The 15,055-nt window shown below is 34.6% G+C and overlaps 1 protein-coding gene across 2 annotated transcripts; it reads right to left on the bottom strand.

The window, feature by feature from the left end:
* Positions 1 to 1,700: 1,700 nt before the first annotated feature.
* On the bottom strand, positions 1,701 to 14,239 carry LOC111007883 (Splicing factor, CC1-like protein). 2 transcript variants are annotated; one of them, XM_022280416.2, is made up of 14 exons: positions 14,081 to 14,239; positions 13,121 to 13,747; positions 10,675 to 10,756; positions 10,527 to 10,583; positions 7,981 to 8,036; positions 7,523 to 7,754; positions 7,233 to 7,316; positions 7,079 to 7,153; positions 4,485 to 4,583; positions 3,305 to 3,369; positions 3,000 to 3,234; positions 2,828 to 2,916; positions 2,611 to 2,725; positions 1,701 to 2,242 (listed from the first exon to the last, which is right to left on the bottom strand). In XM_022280416.2, the coding sequence occupies exons 2-14, from the start codon at positions 13,690 to 13,692 to the stop codon at positions 2,201 to 2,203; spliced, it is 1,803 nt and encodes a 600-aa protein (XP_022136108.2). In that variant the 5' UTR covers positions 13,693 to 13,747; positions 14,081 to 14,239; the 3' UTR covers positions 1,701 to 2,200. The 2 variants fall into 2 exon arrangements, with proteins under 2 accessions (XP_022136108.2, XP_022136109.2); XM_022280417.2 differs by having other exon boundaries at positions 4,500 to 4,583.
* Between the last annotated feature and the right edge of the window lie 816 nt (positions 14,240 to 15,055).

The following is a 15,055-nucleotide window of genomic DNA, read 5'->3' as shown; positions in this document are numbered from 1 at the left end:
TATTTTATGTTTTGTCAATCTAAATATAGTTCAACGGATTAAGACGTCCATTTCTAATAAAAAATTATAGTTCGAATCTCTGGAATGGAAAATTCTATTTAACAAATTGTTTGTAAATGAGGCAAACACAGCGTGAGAGTCCAATCTTGAGTGACGAATGAGCGTTGAGTTTCTAGAACCCCATGAATACAAATAACGCCAAGTTTTCATTATTTTTAATTAGTAGTAAAATAACGTTTGGTAACTTTGACCAAAGAACATTAATAAATGAAATGTAATCGTGAATTTATATTAAATAGTTTCATTGTAGGTAGAATTTGTGTTAAAAGTTTGAAAATCATAACCAAACTAGTCACTTTTTAATAGTACACGAAACCAAAACAAATATTTTGAAAATGTAAAACTAACATATAGAGACAAAAAATCCACTTTTAAAAATACAAAATGTCAAAATGAATGAAAGACCAAATAATTTTTTAACATAAAATGTAATTTTATAAATTATGCCAAATTCATTGAAAATCTGCTTTGAATTGGGACGTATATCTTATTGAATAGTGCTAAACCATTGATTTGGTTGCTGGGTGGGATCCTCGTTACCAAAAAAGCAAGTTCTTTTTTTTTTTTTTTTTTTTATAAAAAAGTTTAAATAATTTAATGCGACAAGAGTAGGTTGATTGAACATCAGCCAAATGGAAATGATTTCTTTTCCATTTGAACTTTGTTTCCCTCAACTTTAATCAATCCCATCAACCAATATAATTGATATTCATTGGCTTCAAGAAATGATGAAAAAATGTTACACAAAATTTTATAATAACAAGATAACACATATTATAATAACGTAAAAGTGTACAAAACCAAATTGAATCAACAACATATATCAAATCAAATAGACACCACCCGAAAAGTTACTCATTTGGTAACATTACTATTCCTATTTCTCATTTTTCATTTCATCTTTTATATTGAAGAAAAAAATAGAAGTGTATTTGATTTCTCATTTTTCATTTCATCTTTTTAAAAAATAGAAGTATTTTTTATGACCATTTCTTTTTTTTTTTCTTTTTTATTGTAAAAAAAATGAAACATATTTTAGTAAACTCTTTCTTGTTTGTTATGCTCTAAAATCTTTGATTAAAAAACATAAAAGTTTTATATGAAATTCATTTTTCTTATGTTTATTGTTCTTTTTAAAAATAAAATATGATATAATAATATTTTTCTCTATGTTAAAAAAAATAGAACCAGAAATAACATTTCTAAAAACTAAGAAACGAAAAATAAGAACAATTATCACTCACTTATTTTTCTAAAAAATTAACGAAAAAAACAAGAAACAAAAATGTCACCAAACAATCTTAAAAGACCAAAAATTAAATAGACACAATCACCAAACTTATAATTTAACTTTTTTTTTCTTTTTTTGTGTTCTATTCAATTCAAATTTGATTCTTCTCCAATAAATCAAATCGGTAAGAGAATTCAAATTTGAAGATGCATACGATCCTTCCATCTTTTGGGCAAAAATAAGAATATTTTTATACAAATTTGAAAGATGCATAGCACATGCATGACATCTATGTTCTATCCATATTTTTAAAGCATAAATATTTTATAATAAACATTCTTTTGTATATAAAATGACAAACCATTTGACGATGGCCATTGCAAAGGCAAGATTCTTGTAGATCTGATGCTTGGACTGCAAGTTCAATTCCATATAGCAAAAAAGACAACATATTCAGAACATCAAGTTTGAAAACTAATCTGTTCCACAATCAACCCGAGACCGAGAATAAAACAATATCTATAACATTAACGGTATCTACGACATTGCGAACCTCATCGGATGTTTTAAGATGTAAATCAAGCATGTCGACGAATGGGCACCGGATTTCCTAGGTCAAATCATGATTAAATATGAACTCCTAGTAGAACATACAAAAGGGCCATAACTCAGCTACACTACAATCAACTTTTCAATAGGGAACATGGGATCCTATTTGGGGGATGCTACATGTTTTCAATGTCTTCGTTCGTGAGGCCATCGTATATCGTAAATTGTGTACCTTGGCTCAACATACAAATCATCTTCTGTCCCAGACGACCTTAAGCCTTGTAAATTAATCGTATGATGGATCTAACAGGCAAGTAACTATTCCAGTGTAGAGCATTCAAACAAAAGAAATCCCGAGTCCTATCTACTGTCTGGAAATTTTGCTTCATAGCTAGGAATGTCCTGAAAATATGAAAGAAATTACATAGAAAGTCAGTGACATTTCTACTCATTGTACTAAATTTCCATCAACATGTCCATAAATTCGACATCTCCATAAATTTGACATCGACACAAGGGGTGAATCCATATTTCCATTATATCATAAAAAAATTCATGAAGTACTAGAAAATATCAACAAACCATCATTAAAAATGGTAAAATGCTTATTTATTAATTTAAATAGTTTATGTTCTTTTCTATTTTTATAATTTTTCCAAAAATATTAATCGACATCAACATTATTTTTATCATAAAACTGAGATTTCTAACATTGATATTTCAAACCTAGGTTCTAGGAGATGGGGTAATGACAATAACCAAAGATTTACCATGAAAGTTGCACCGATCATTTTCCCAGCAAACCATCTTCCATTAAGGGCACGTTGAGCCTCCATAGCAGACTGTGAATTTTCAAATCTCAAATACACAAAACCAGCGCTATTCCTGTCCATAAAGAAGAAAATAAACAAACTACGTTTGTGGAAAGGGGGAGGAATTAAAAACTATACGTTGTACAATTTTAGGAACGTAAAGTCCTAAACTTACTTGTCAACATGTATATGTCTCAATTTTCCGAACCTAGAGCACTCCTCTTCAACGTCGTCTCTGATATCGAGATCAAAATTTGGTTCCGACTGCCCAACCCAACATAAGGTCTAATTAGACTTCAATCATAAAAGGAAAAGTTAACAGATCCTTTTTGAATGATGCAGGATACCTCGGCTGTAGGATCAAACATGTTCTTCAATAGTAAGCATTCACTTGGGGCACCAACACCGAGTAAATTGGCAGTAACAGTGGGAACCTGAATGCCTGCACCAAGTCCAGGAAAAGCCGGGATGGTAGCCAAAGAAGGAACGAGGGAAGGGATAGATGCAGCTCCAAGGATTGGTGCCATCGGCAAAGTAGCGCCTGTATTATTAACAACGTGTGTACCTAAAGAACCAGCAATGCTGCACAAAAAATAGATGTGAGACCAACCTGACAAAGTTTCAAACAATTATAAGCACAACAGAGACCAACCTAGATGCGGTGCCAGTTCGATCCAGCTTCTGCATCAGAGATGCTCGAGAACTTGCATTTAAGGACTGAAAATTGAAACACATTTGTTAATGTGGCAGCTAAAGCATATACAAAGAACTCTTAATCTAAAGTTCGAAAAAGAAACTTACAAAAAAATTTCTATGGGGGTATATAAAATAGGTAGAAAATATCCATGATAGAAACGTAGGTTTAAAGTTTTTTCGCTCAACAGTAAAAAGATATTGACCATAGCCAATAATAACTAAAACGTGAAGGCAGTGAAGTTCTATTCTTACTCACCATTTGATCCATCAAATGTTGCGCATTGATAACCGTTTTGTTTTTGGTTTTTTAATTTTGAAAATTAAACTTGTAAACACTACTTTCGCTTGTGTATTTTTTTATTTTGCTACCTACTTTTTAAAAACATTTTCAAAAAGAAGTCAAATATTGAAAATTAAAAAACAAAAATAATAACTTTCAAAAAAACTTATTTTTGTTTTCAAGTTTGGCAAAGAATTTCAAACATGATTTCAAGAAAGGTAAAAAGATATGATGGAAATTGTGAGCAAACAAACATGATTTTTAAAAACAGAAAACAAAAATAAAAAGTTATCAAACAAGATCTAAGCTTAGATTTTGATATTACTCCCACCTTCATTAATGGGGCAATTTTTTAAAAAGATAATTTTCCATCTCCTTTTAGTAAGAGGTTTTTTCATCTTTGCTTACATATTTTATATCTCTAAGATTAATATATATTTCCTGAGTTAAAAAAAAATCATATCTAGGAAGAAAAACAAATCTTGATTCTCTAAATGGTGATATCTCAAATATCACAATGAACCAAATTCAAATATCTACGGACCAAAATAAATGATATTAAAAACTAAAGAAAATAAAGGAGAAACAGATAGCTGGGTAGTTACTTGCCGATGAAACATGTTCAAGAAACCTACCAGTGCAGCAAGAATGAAAAACAAAGAAATAAATATGAAGACCGTATTCTTCCAAACAATAAAAGAAGCAATGGTTCAGATAATCTTACCAACTTGCCTGGAGTGTGAGTAAATAATCATAAATTTTACTCTTTCTCAACTTTCTTGTTTTTTTTAATTAATTATCCAGAATAACTTAGCTTCATGTATTTGTATTATTAGGGAGACAGAGAGAAACAGACAGAAGACTCCTTTACCAAGCCACCTCCATCTTCATCATCAAGGTCTCCAGTATTTGCTCCAATATCTTGCATTCCAGGTTGATCTGTGACTGTAGACACCTGTATAAGGAGACAATGAAAAGTCGAGATATCATTCCAGCCAGAAAATCGACTGTAGTTGATTAGTCGTACTACCATACTATATGAATAGAGCACTCAGTGAAATAATCTCGTCACATTATTACTAGTTTTGAGTCGTTTCTCTGTTAATTCCCACTTCCCTTTCAAACAATATTATTTCTTGTATTATAATTTAGAATACTCTATGTTGTTCTCCATGTGCAGCTTGTCTGTAATCAAACCTAAAGCCCACACCAAAAAAAAATACCCATGTTGCTGGTTCAGATGATCTACAATATTTGTTAATTGTTATGTTGTAAACCCTTTGCTTAGCTGATCATCAACTATTCCACATTAAAAAAATTTAAAAGGTAAAAAAACAATAATGAGGTGAGCTGAACTCCAAATTTCTACTAAGAGTCTCCTCAAAACCTTCTTAATAATCGGGAGTAGGAGCTTTGGTCCCCTATACCTAGAGCACCCGCGCCCACCCCAAGGCCTGATCCCGAGGGACATCCAGAGTTTTCTTTTGTATTAAACTCACCTAAAGATTCAAACCTGAGACCTCTAAGCAAATATGACCTAGAGATCCCAAGCCCAACAGGACCGGGGTCAAATCCTCTTGCACTCTTGCTACTTTCTAACCAAATATTCCATAAGATCGCAAAATCCAATCAAAATGATCTCAAAAAGGGGGTTTTAAGATAACCTCCTCCAACGTTGCATGTCAGCACTGACCCAGAGCTCACAGCACCCAGAAAACCTAGAAAAACTTAAACCAGATCTCGACAAAATGACATCTCGAGAAAATGCAACCTAAAACCCGGCAGGCCTGTTTAACAAGAACACAACAATGAAGCCAAAGAAGAGAACGACTCTCTCGATCAAATTTATGGTATTAATTCTCCCAAACACAACAATCAAGAGGGAAAAAAAATGTAAATCTTGTTTGGGATTTTACCAAAAAGGAGTCACATGACTTGAGAGGCCAAACAAGCCAATCTTGAACATGAGTACAAGCTAACCTCTTGAATGACAAAGAGGAAACAGAATATTTCACTCTTTTGCCCAATTGGGAAATTGAGGAAAGTGAAGAAACAAGGGAAACAGACACTGAGAATTAGCTCTTTAACCGTTCCTGACTGCATCATGGACAACCACATTAATTTTCCACCCGTTAAAATGTCACCCTTTTGATAATGAAATAAAGTATCTTATAAAAAAAATGTCACCCATACCACAATTTTAGGCCACAAACACATCAAACTCTAAAGAGAAGTGCGACAACCATTTGGCTAGATGGAAATATTAACCTAGATGCCCAATCCCCAAGCATCCTCCTCACGTCTCCATTTTACCCGAAGTCTTCCACATAACCTAGTTGAAAAAATCCCAAACCACATGATCATGTGTATGCATTTCCAACATCAATTTTAAATATACAACCTTTTCGTCTACGAGTTCTATCATCCTCAATAGCTTCATTAGCAATAAGAATTTCATCAATAGTTTGTCTGCCAACAACAAAGCAGTGTTATGATTATAAGATATACTTTATGGCTCTCATCCTGCCTGCAATAGTCTTGGAAATGATTACTCAAGTTGGTCATTGAACTTGTGGCCTAAGGCCCTTGATTCTACATGAATTTATCTTTTTGGAGAGAAGACATAAGTACTCAATCATCAAAGCATTAATTATGCCCATTTCCAAGAACTCGTTGAAGAGTCGAGACCTTGAGCAACAAGCGCCTTGCAACCCTTGAAACTGAATACCATTCTTGTTATCTCCTCTAGACTGATCGGAACCTCCAAAACCTTCTCTTAGTCTATTTGTCATGGGATGCCAATCTAACCCTCGATGAAAGACCCACAGTTCTAGGAAGCATGTAAAAGGCCTCTGATAATGTCCTGATTATAAGAAAATATTACTAAAATTATATTGCAATATCATAGAGAAATTACAATGGTAATAGCCTCTCGAGGGAACCATCTCTCTCCTACATAAAACTATGGAAAATACTTTTCCTACCGACCACCCTTAAGTTTTTAACAAATTGGGATTGCTAATTCCCAATAATTCGCCCACCCCCAAACTCCCTCTGTTTATTACCACTCCACCCCCCAACCTCCCTCTATTTATAACTACACCACCATTATAAACTTCCCAAGTAATTACAATATGCCATGCCACCCCTAATAATATATCCCCTGATAGCATCCAAGAATGACAACAGTTCATGCTCAGAGCTATTACCATAAAAAGATTAAAAGTGAACATTTTTAAGTCTGTCCCTCCCCACTCACATTGACATTCACTCAATTAAAGAAATCTTAATTCTCAATCCTAAGAAAATTCCCACAATTAATGCAGTATAGTATAGGGGATAAGCATTTGACTGCTATTCAACGCAACAAAAATGAACATATCAAGAATGCTGCCCAAAAATTAGGAGGAGAGAATACACGCATATGAAAACATGATGAACATGCATCACCTTTATCATTCGACCACCAATCTCAAGTTGTCCGTTCAAACTCAGTGCATTTCTAGCATCTTCAAGTCGTGTGAACTGCAGTCAAACAGATTTGATTAGCTTATGTCTAAATGTTCCTGCATCCTCCCAAAGTATTCTCTAGATATATATTCACCTGAACAAATCCAAAACCCTTGCAATGCCCAGTTTCATCGAGGGGCATCTGAACCAGCTCCACAGTGCCAAAAGATCCAAAAACCTGGAAGAAGAGGAAAGGCAAGCATCTTATCCAAGCAAGGCACTAACATTACACGGAAAAATTATAGAAATTGACAGACGAAATTAAATCTGAAAGATTTCAAAGAACACGGTATTTTCACGTAACAGAATTCATTCCAGTAACATATGCCTCCCAGAATTATTAGGACTGTGTAACATATTTCCCCATGATATTCATATGCCAACCTGACGAATCATATCTTCTGTTATTTCGGGGTGCAGATTGCCAACATATAACCTTCTAGCACCACCAGAGTAGGGACCCATTGCTCCACCTGTTCCACCAGCAGCAGAAGTTGATTGAACCTGGTTCTTCTCAGCTTCAGATGGCTTTACCATAACAGGTTGACCAAGCAGGGGCTGGCCTGAAAGTGCTATAGCCATGGGTACAGACATAGCATCTACAAATTCAACATACCTGCACATATAGGAACGATATTAAATCCAAGGAAAAGAAAGAATAAACTACACATACAAACAGCAACCATAATACTGTTCTTTTCATAAGAAACCAGCTTGAGTTTGAAACAGTCAATAATTGCTTCAAATTCTCACAGAATCAAATCATTGAAAACACACCACACAAACTGCTGATGGCTATTACATCAAATCCAAGTGAAAATCATCAAGAACATTAATCTTACCCAACACCTTTAGAACGCCTTGAATTACGATCCATTATAAGTCGCACATCTCGCACCTGTAAGTTGTGATTCATCAATAAGGGAGATACATAACGAAGACGATTACTGAAAACAAACGGAAAAAAAAAATGGACAGCAAAATGACTTGCTAGGTTGGTGAAACTTCTTTCCTTCTTATAGATATAATGAACTGAACTTTCAATAAGAAGAATCTAAACTTTCTATAAAAAATTAAAAAAAAAAAGAAAGAAAAAGAGAGACGGAGAGACGGAGAGAGGAACAATAAGGGTCAGACCACAGCCAGCCAAGAGAGCAACAAACGTTATTTTCAAAAGTTTCTTTCAGATACTATCAAATATAAGGACTCAACCAAAAATGGTGCCAGTATAAAATTTACAAGAAATAGCATCAGGAACTAAGAAAAGAGAAATATCACAAAAAATAACCTGACAGCCCAGATGAAGGCATTAAAAAATCCAACTCAAAACAAACTCACAACACAGGAAAAATAATGACTGAAGCAAAAATGGAGCCATTAAAAAATTTACATGAAAAAGCTCCAACTACTGAGAATAGAATTTTAAAATTATATAATAAAATAAGGGGATATCACATAACAATATATGGATCTGACAGCCCAGACAAAGGGCATTAAAAGAGTTCAAACTCACAACACCTTTATACACCCGTAAAAACCCTTCCATTCCTTCTGATGACTGACCAGAATTCCATAAAACTGCCAAGACGCTTGCATGTCATAGAAACATCCCTTTGCTTATGAAAGGAGGATGAAGAATCATTTTTTTCCAAATGGGGTGCAACAAGAATTGCTCAAAAACGAAGGCCACCCCAAAAACCTAAAAAAGCCCCATCAAGTCTTTCTAACAAACTAATACCTCCAACAAATATGATCAAAGTACTCAAAGGCCTGCTTACAGAGAACACGCCACTGGAACTCCAAGCACAAAGGAGTAAGACTGTTAGATGAAATCCATAGTGTTAATTCTATAGTGCCACCAATTAGAAGAAAAATATGATTTTCTTCATAACTTTAACCTTCCAAAGCTTGGGTAAAAGCCTAAAAGGGGAGTGAGTCTGATGTGAAGAACAGACAAGATGAACGCCAAAAAAAAAAAAAACATGAATAGACATCAAAAGATTCAAGAGACCTAATGTTACAATCTTTTCAACCAGGGAATAATGTTAAACAATGAAGGACAAAAACCAAGCGACCAACTCAGCCAGATACCTTGTAAAACAAGACCTTTCGTTGTAGAAATTGAAAGACAGCGAGTGCTTAGTGAAATAATTGAAGGAACCAACAGGAGCAAATTTCTTAGTAACAATAGAGTAAAGACGAGAAGAAAGGAGATGAAGAAAACTACAACCAACGCAAAGATCCTCCAAAAAACATATCAAATATCCTTCACCAACCAATATATTTAACACAAGAAAACAAGACAAACATCACTAAATAGCTTTCCCAAGTTCCTAGAAGTGTCAATCCCCACAAAGCCATAATCCTACCATTGGTGTATCGAATGAATTTAATCACTATAGTTTTATGCCACAATGAATCAAGCTCTAAGAGAAACTGCCACATCGGATGCTAGATTCCCAAAACCTAACCCATCATCCTCAATAACTTTAAAAACAGACCTCCCAGAACACAGGGTGTTGTAGATTCCCAAAACCTAACCCATCATCCTCAATAACTTTAAAAACAGACCTCCCAGAACACAGGGTGTTGTTTGATGGAGAAGGTGCTCTTCCATCCCCCCATTTTGTGATAAGGAGCATATCCTTTTGGCATTCTACTTTCTTTCTTGTTTCGTGGAAGATTTGACTTGAGAGGAACAAAATAATTTTAATGGGATTGAGAAGTATTGGGATGAGATGTGGTCTTGTGTTGATTTAACATATCTCGAACGTATGTTTCTAAGGAATTTTTTAACTATCCTTTAGGTCTTGTTCTATTAGATAGGAGTCATTATGTTAATAGCTAGTTTAGTTTATGGGTGGCTCCTTTTGCTGGGTTTTTGTTTTGTATTCCCTTCAAAAACTTCAAAGACAGATCCCCCACCAGACAAGATGAGAACCCGCACCTTCCCCTACACCTTCTGACAGAAAGTTTGATAATTTTCTCTACACTAGCACAAATGTTGGAGGGGTCCTAAAATTAGAAATCATAGAAAATAGAAAGGATGAATTGTCAATGTCATATAACCACCTCTCCCACCCCATAATAACAGATTCTATATTGAGCATATTTATCACAGAGAACCAAAGTCCTTATACCATACATGAGGAGCAACTAAACAAAAAAAAAATGTTAATGAAGTAAAATTTCTATGGATAACTTAGATTAATCTTATATTTTACTATCCAATATATGACATAGAAAAAAAGTACCCAAAGCTTCCTAATTCCTATATAATAGGGAGTCAAATAGACCACACTTGTTTGATCAATTACAAACATTTATCTTAAGAAAAGTTTTAAAGTAACTGAAAACGCGGTATAAACCATATGATGTGCATACAAACCTTACCAGCCCTGGAGAAAAATTCGTACACATCTCTTTCAGTTGCCTTTAAACATATCTGGCCAAGAACTCACACAAAATGTCAGTGAACATTATTTGCACTAAGAAACAAAAGCTTGGAATATCTTGTGTCCCATTAGAAGGTTTACCTGATAGGCAAATACAGTCCTCTGATCCCTTTCAGGATCAGCTTCCGGCTCTGCTCCATCTTCCTTTTTCTCTTTATATCTTCTGTGGGGAGGGAAAAAAACATTGGTTAGAGATATCCTTTGTTATTAGCTGGCCAAGTTATAACTGCACCCTTCAAATGCACAATCAATTCATGATAGACCACCCATAAGTAAACTGTAAACAACCCCATTAGAAAGGGTGAAAAAAAACACTCATTGAAACAAAGAAAAATACGATGATATAATTACACCCTTGATGATGACAACCAAAAAAGAACAATCCAGAACACACATCTTTTCACTTTTAACGAAACGCTTATCGAGTTACAAACTCCAATAGGCATTTAATAAGCTTAGAATCAACAGAGAGATTGGAAAAATCCCTTTCCACAAATTTGACAAAGAAAGATGGGACATACAGTGGAACTATGGGAAAGTTAAGAATCAGACCAAAATAGTCACACAATGGATTGACCACAGATTTTGTACCTTCCATAAATAACAAAATCTTAAATGACAACAGCGTGATCAAGTTGAATTGATGCAGTAGCAAAGAACCTAATTGCATCAACACAGAACACGTTAAAAGCTTATACTCCAGAGAAAGGAATAACCACACAAATGGTGAAAGAAAAAATTATAAGACTCTCATATTTACACGATACTACATGTAAAGCATAAACTGGAGTATACATGGGAAGCAGTGATTAGTGAATATGCAACCTGAATAAGTGATATTGGTGATAAAGAACAACTTATTCTCAAAACTTACAGTCAATTTTTTTTTTTGGGGGGATAGGAAAAGAATTTCATCAATAGTATGAAATATAAAAAAAAAAAGACCCTATCCATTGAAGTTACAAAAACTTCTCCAGTCGGATGTGAGAGAATTTAAACTGTAAAAAGGATTTACTTTGCACCAAGATAAAGCCAAAAATAACTTACAGTCAAATAACTGCAAGATTTTCTGAAGTTTACCTTGGGAAAAACTGTAGTAGTAAAAAAATCAAAAAGAAAAAATGGAGTTGAGAATATCTATATGTAGACGGAGAAAACATGATCACAATCAGTGTTTAAGAAAAAAAAACAATTTTAATAAATTCTGCAACAATCATTAATAAAACTAAATAAAAAAATACCATTAACCATGAATCTAAAAATCTTTAAACGTATAGACAGACAATCATCCAAAAAAAAAATATAATTTCATGTATGGTGAGAATCCAGAAGCCACTGAATATTGATTTTCCCACAAGCATCAGAAGATGGAATTCATCTCTTAAGAAAAGCCCACAACTCCCTCACCAGCATTTCTGCAATAGAATAGATAAAAATTAAATATTGGATTGCAATGTTGAGATGGTGAAAGAATGTCATGTCACCACCACTATTTATGACCTCCATTCTCCAATGAAAACTTCTTAGTTGATTAGCAGGAACACCAAAAATGGCTTGAATTCATCTGCCATAAAAATTGCTAAGTTGACAGCCAACAGACACTCTTCAACATCTGAGGTTTCCTAATTGCTAAGCTTAGCTAAGAATTATGAATGTACAAGAAATTCTGAAAAACCAGAAAACTTTAGAAACTTGCAAACTACGTGGATTGGATAAACTTCCATCTATCGACATTATAAAACTTAATCAGGAAATAAATGGACAAAGCCTTATCAAGGACATGTGCTTCCACATTTCATACCAAAACCAATTGAAGTTCGCTTATAAAAGAAATGATTAACAATCAAAATAAGCTAGTAGGAATTAGGGGACAAATATATCCTTAAAATTCCATATACCATGATGTGCCGCAATTGAAAATACACAAGTTTATTCAAACTACATCAAGAACTCTCAGGACAAACTTCTCCCATTGGCTATAGCCTATATCATAGCTTACTAAATCATGATTCACCTTTCAAAATGAGGTCTTCATTATATGGTTTTGGTTTCGGATCTCGTGAAAATTTATGTTCGCAATGGATGATGTGTTGAGAATAGTGGGAGAGATTGGATCATTGGAAAGAGACTTCCAACAACCCTTACAAGCCAAGTGTTAGGATTATTTATTCCTGGAAGCAATTAGACAGTAATATGACTCAGACACACTGACCATTTCCTGATCATGCAACTTATAAAAGAGTTTTTTTTTTCCTTAACAATGAAAAAACGTCATCAACCATCATTTAGAATGATCATGAGTCAAATCTAGTCCAAATCATAAAGTGTAGCAAAGCAGCACAACATTAATCAACCAACATAACATGCAAATTTAAATAACTCAGTGGAAGAGTTTTATCATTATAGTCTGTGTTAGAGTTATAAATATTATGCAGGTTATTATCGGAGCAATGTGAATAGCTATCTTGGCTCTCTCTTCTTCTGAATACCAAAAAACATGATACAAGAAAACAAATGTACAAAATACCTGCCATCTCTGCCTCGCTCTCTTGTCTCTCTCTCCTTTTCCCTTTCTTTGAATTCATTATCTCGGCTCCTCTCTCTTATGCTTTCATCCCGATCACTGCAATGTCTTTCCGAATGACTTCTACTTCGGCGTGACCGTTCTCTCTCCCTATCCCTTTCACCATCTCTACCTCGTCTACTTTCTCTATCACGATCATGACCACGGTCTCGGTCTCTATCCACATCTCTGTCCTTACTGCTCCTCTCTTCCCGATTCCTTTCTTTGTCCTCTTTTTCCCTATATTCTTTACTGCTCCTGCGTCGATCACGGTCTCTATCTTTAGACCTTGACCTGTGCTGCGAAGATGTCCTATCTCTATGTCGATCATGATCACGTGACTCGTCCTCTGACTTCGAACGCTTTGACCTATGTTCCCCATCATCTTTACCATCACTCTTATACTTTGAACTTCGACTACGATGTTTATCTCCAGACTTCATTTCTGCATCACCGCCATTGGCAGTTTCCTTCACCTTCTGTCCCTCGGGATTTTCAACTGTTTTCTCTAAATAATCATACTCGTCAAAATCCATAACTACTCTCTTTAAAGCAAGCAATGCAAAACTATATCTCCAAAACTGTGAAAACCTGCAACCAAAAAACTTCAAAAATTAAAGGAAAAAAAAAAAAAACTATAGAGCAACAATTATGTTAGTTCTCAATAACCTCACAACCATACACCGACTCCATAACATATTTTCCTCCACCTAAACAAGAAATCAACTCAACTTGCTAATCCTAGTCCTGAAATGTAAGCTGAATCCCGACGGCCAAAGACATGAGACGATACAGTAATTGAAAAAATACATATACGAAGCCCTAATTAAAGAACGGAGTGGAGTCCTTTCAGCTCTCAATGCCAAAGAATTCGTTCCAGTTCGCCGCCGTTGTCACAGTGGTTTCATGGAACTGAGGAATTACCTTCACGGTGAGAGCAAAATTTGAGGCGTGGTCAATGGCTGCAGCCTCCAGGCGCCGTAGCAGGAGCGCCAAAAACCCGAGATATGAGGATAATTGGATTGAAGCTTTTCACCGCGCGCAGGCGGGCGCTGTGCCTTTCGGGAATACAATACAATACACGTTAGGTTCGGAAGTTGGGTTTTGAATTCTGATTATGCGCTGAAAGCCCATCCAGCCCAAAGACTCGCTTTTAGTTTTTGCTTGGAGTAGTAGTCAATGTTTTTAGCTCGAATTATAAAGTTCAATTTGTTTATTTTATATGTATAAAAACCCTATTCTAGTCCAATACTTTCTGAATTTTGATTAAAATAACGATTTTTTTTTGTTGGATATATGTAAGTTCAACTATGCTCAAGTTGATAATTTGACAAAAACAGGGTGATAAAACTCCCTAAATTGAAGGATCAAATTACAATTAAAATATTTCAAGACAAAAAAATGAAATTAAATGTGGAATCAGAATGCCAACAGTAGGGGTGAGTAAAGAGACCAAAAAACTGATTCGACTGATTGAAACCAATCAAACCAGCGTTGGTGGGCCGGTTCCTTAGTCTGTTAGTTTGATCATAGGTTCCGATTTTTCATAATCAACAAGTCATTCAGTCTACTGTCATACACCCCCAAATTTTGACCCACCAACTGACAATAATATACCTATTAAATTTATTTTTTTGGTTTTATTTGTATGTTTTTAGACATTAGGTTTGAAACTCTCACCCTCAATGCAAGAGAATTTAAACTAGAATGTAATAATAATGAAAAATAGTATATATCAGAGAAATTGAATAAAAATAATTTTAAAAATGTGAATAAATTAAAAAAAGGAATTAAAAAAAATACATAGTTGATTTTTCGACAACTTAACTGATCAAATCGACAATTTCGATAGGTAGACCGTCAGTTTTCAAATTTGGAGATTTTCGACTTTGGAGTGAA

Source organism: Momordica charantia, assembly GCF_013281855.1.
Source record: "Momordica charantia cultivar OHB3-1 chromosome 4 unlocalized genomic scaffold, Mcharantia_2.0 BLBB01000004.1, whole genome shotgun sequence".
Classification (NCBI taxonomy): Eukaryota; Viridiplantae; Streptophyta; class Magnoliopsida; order Cucurbitales; family Cucurbitaceae; genus Momordica; species Momordica charantia.
This window is presented reverse-complemented; position numbering and strand designations above follow the sequence as displayed.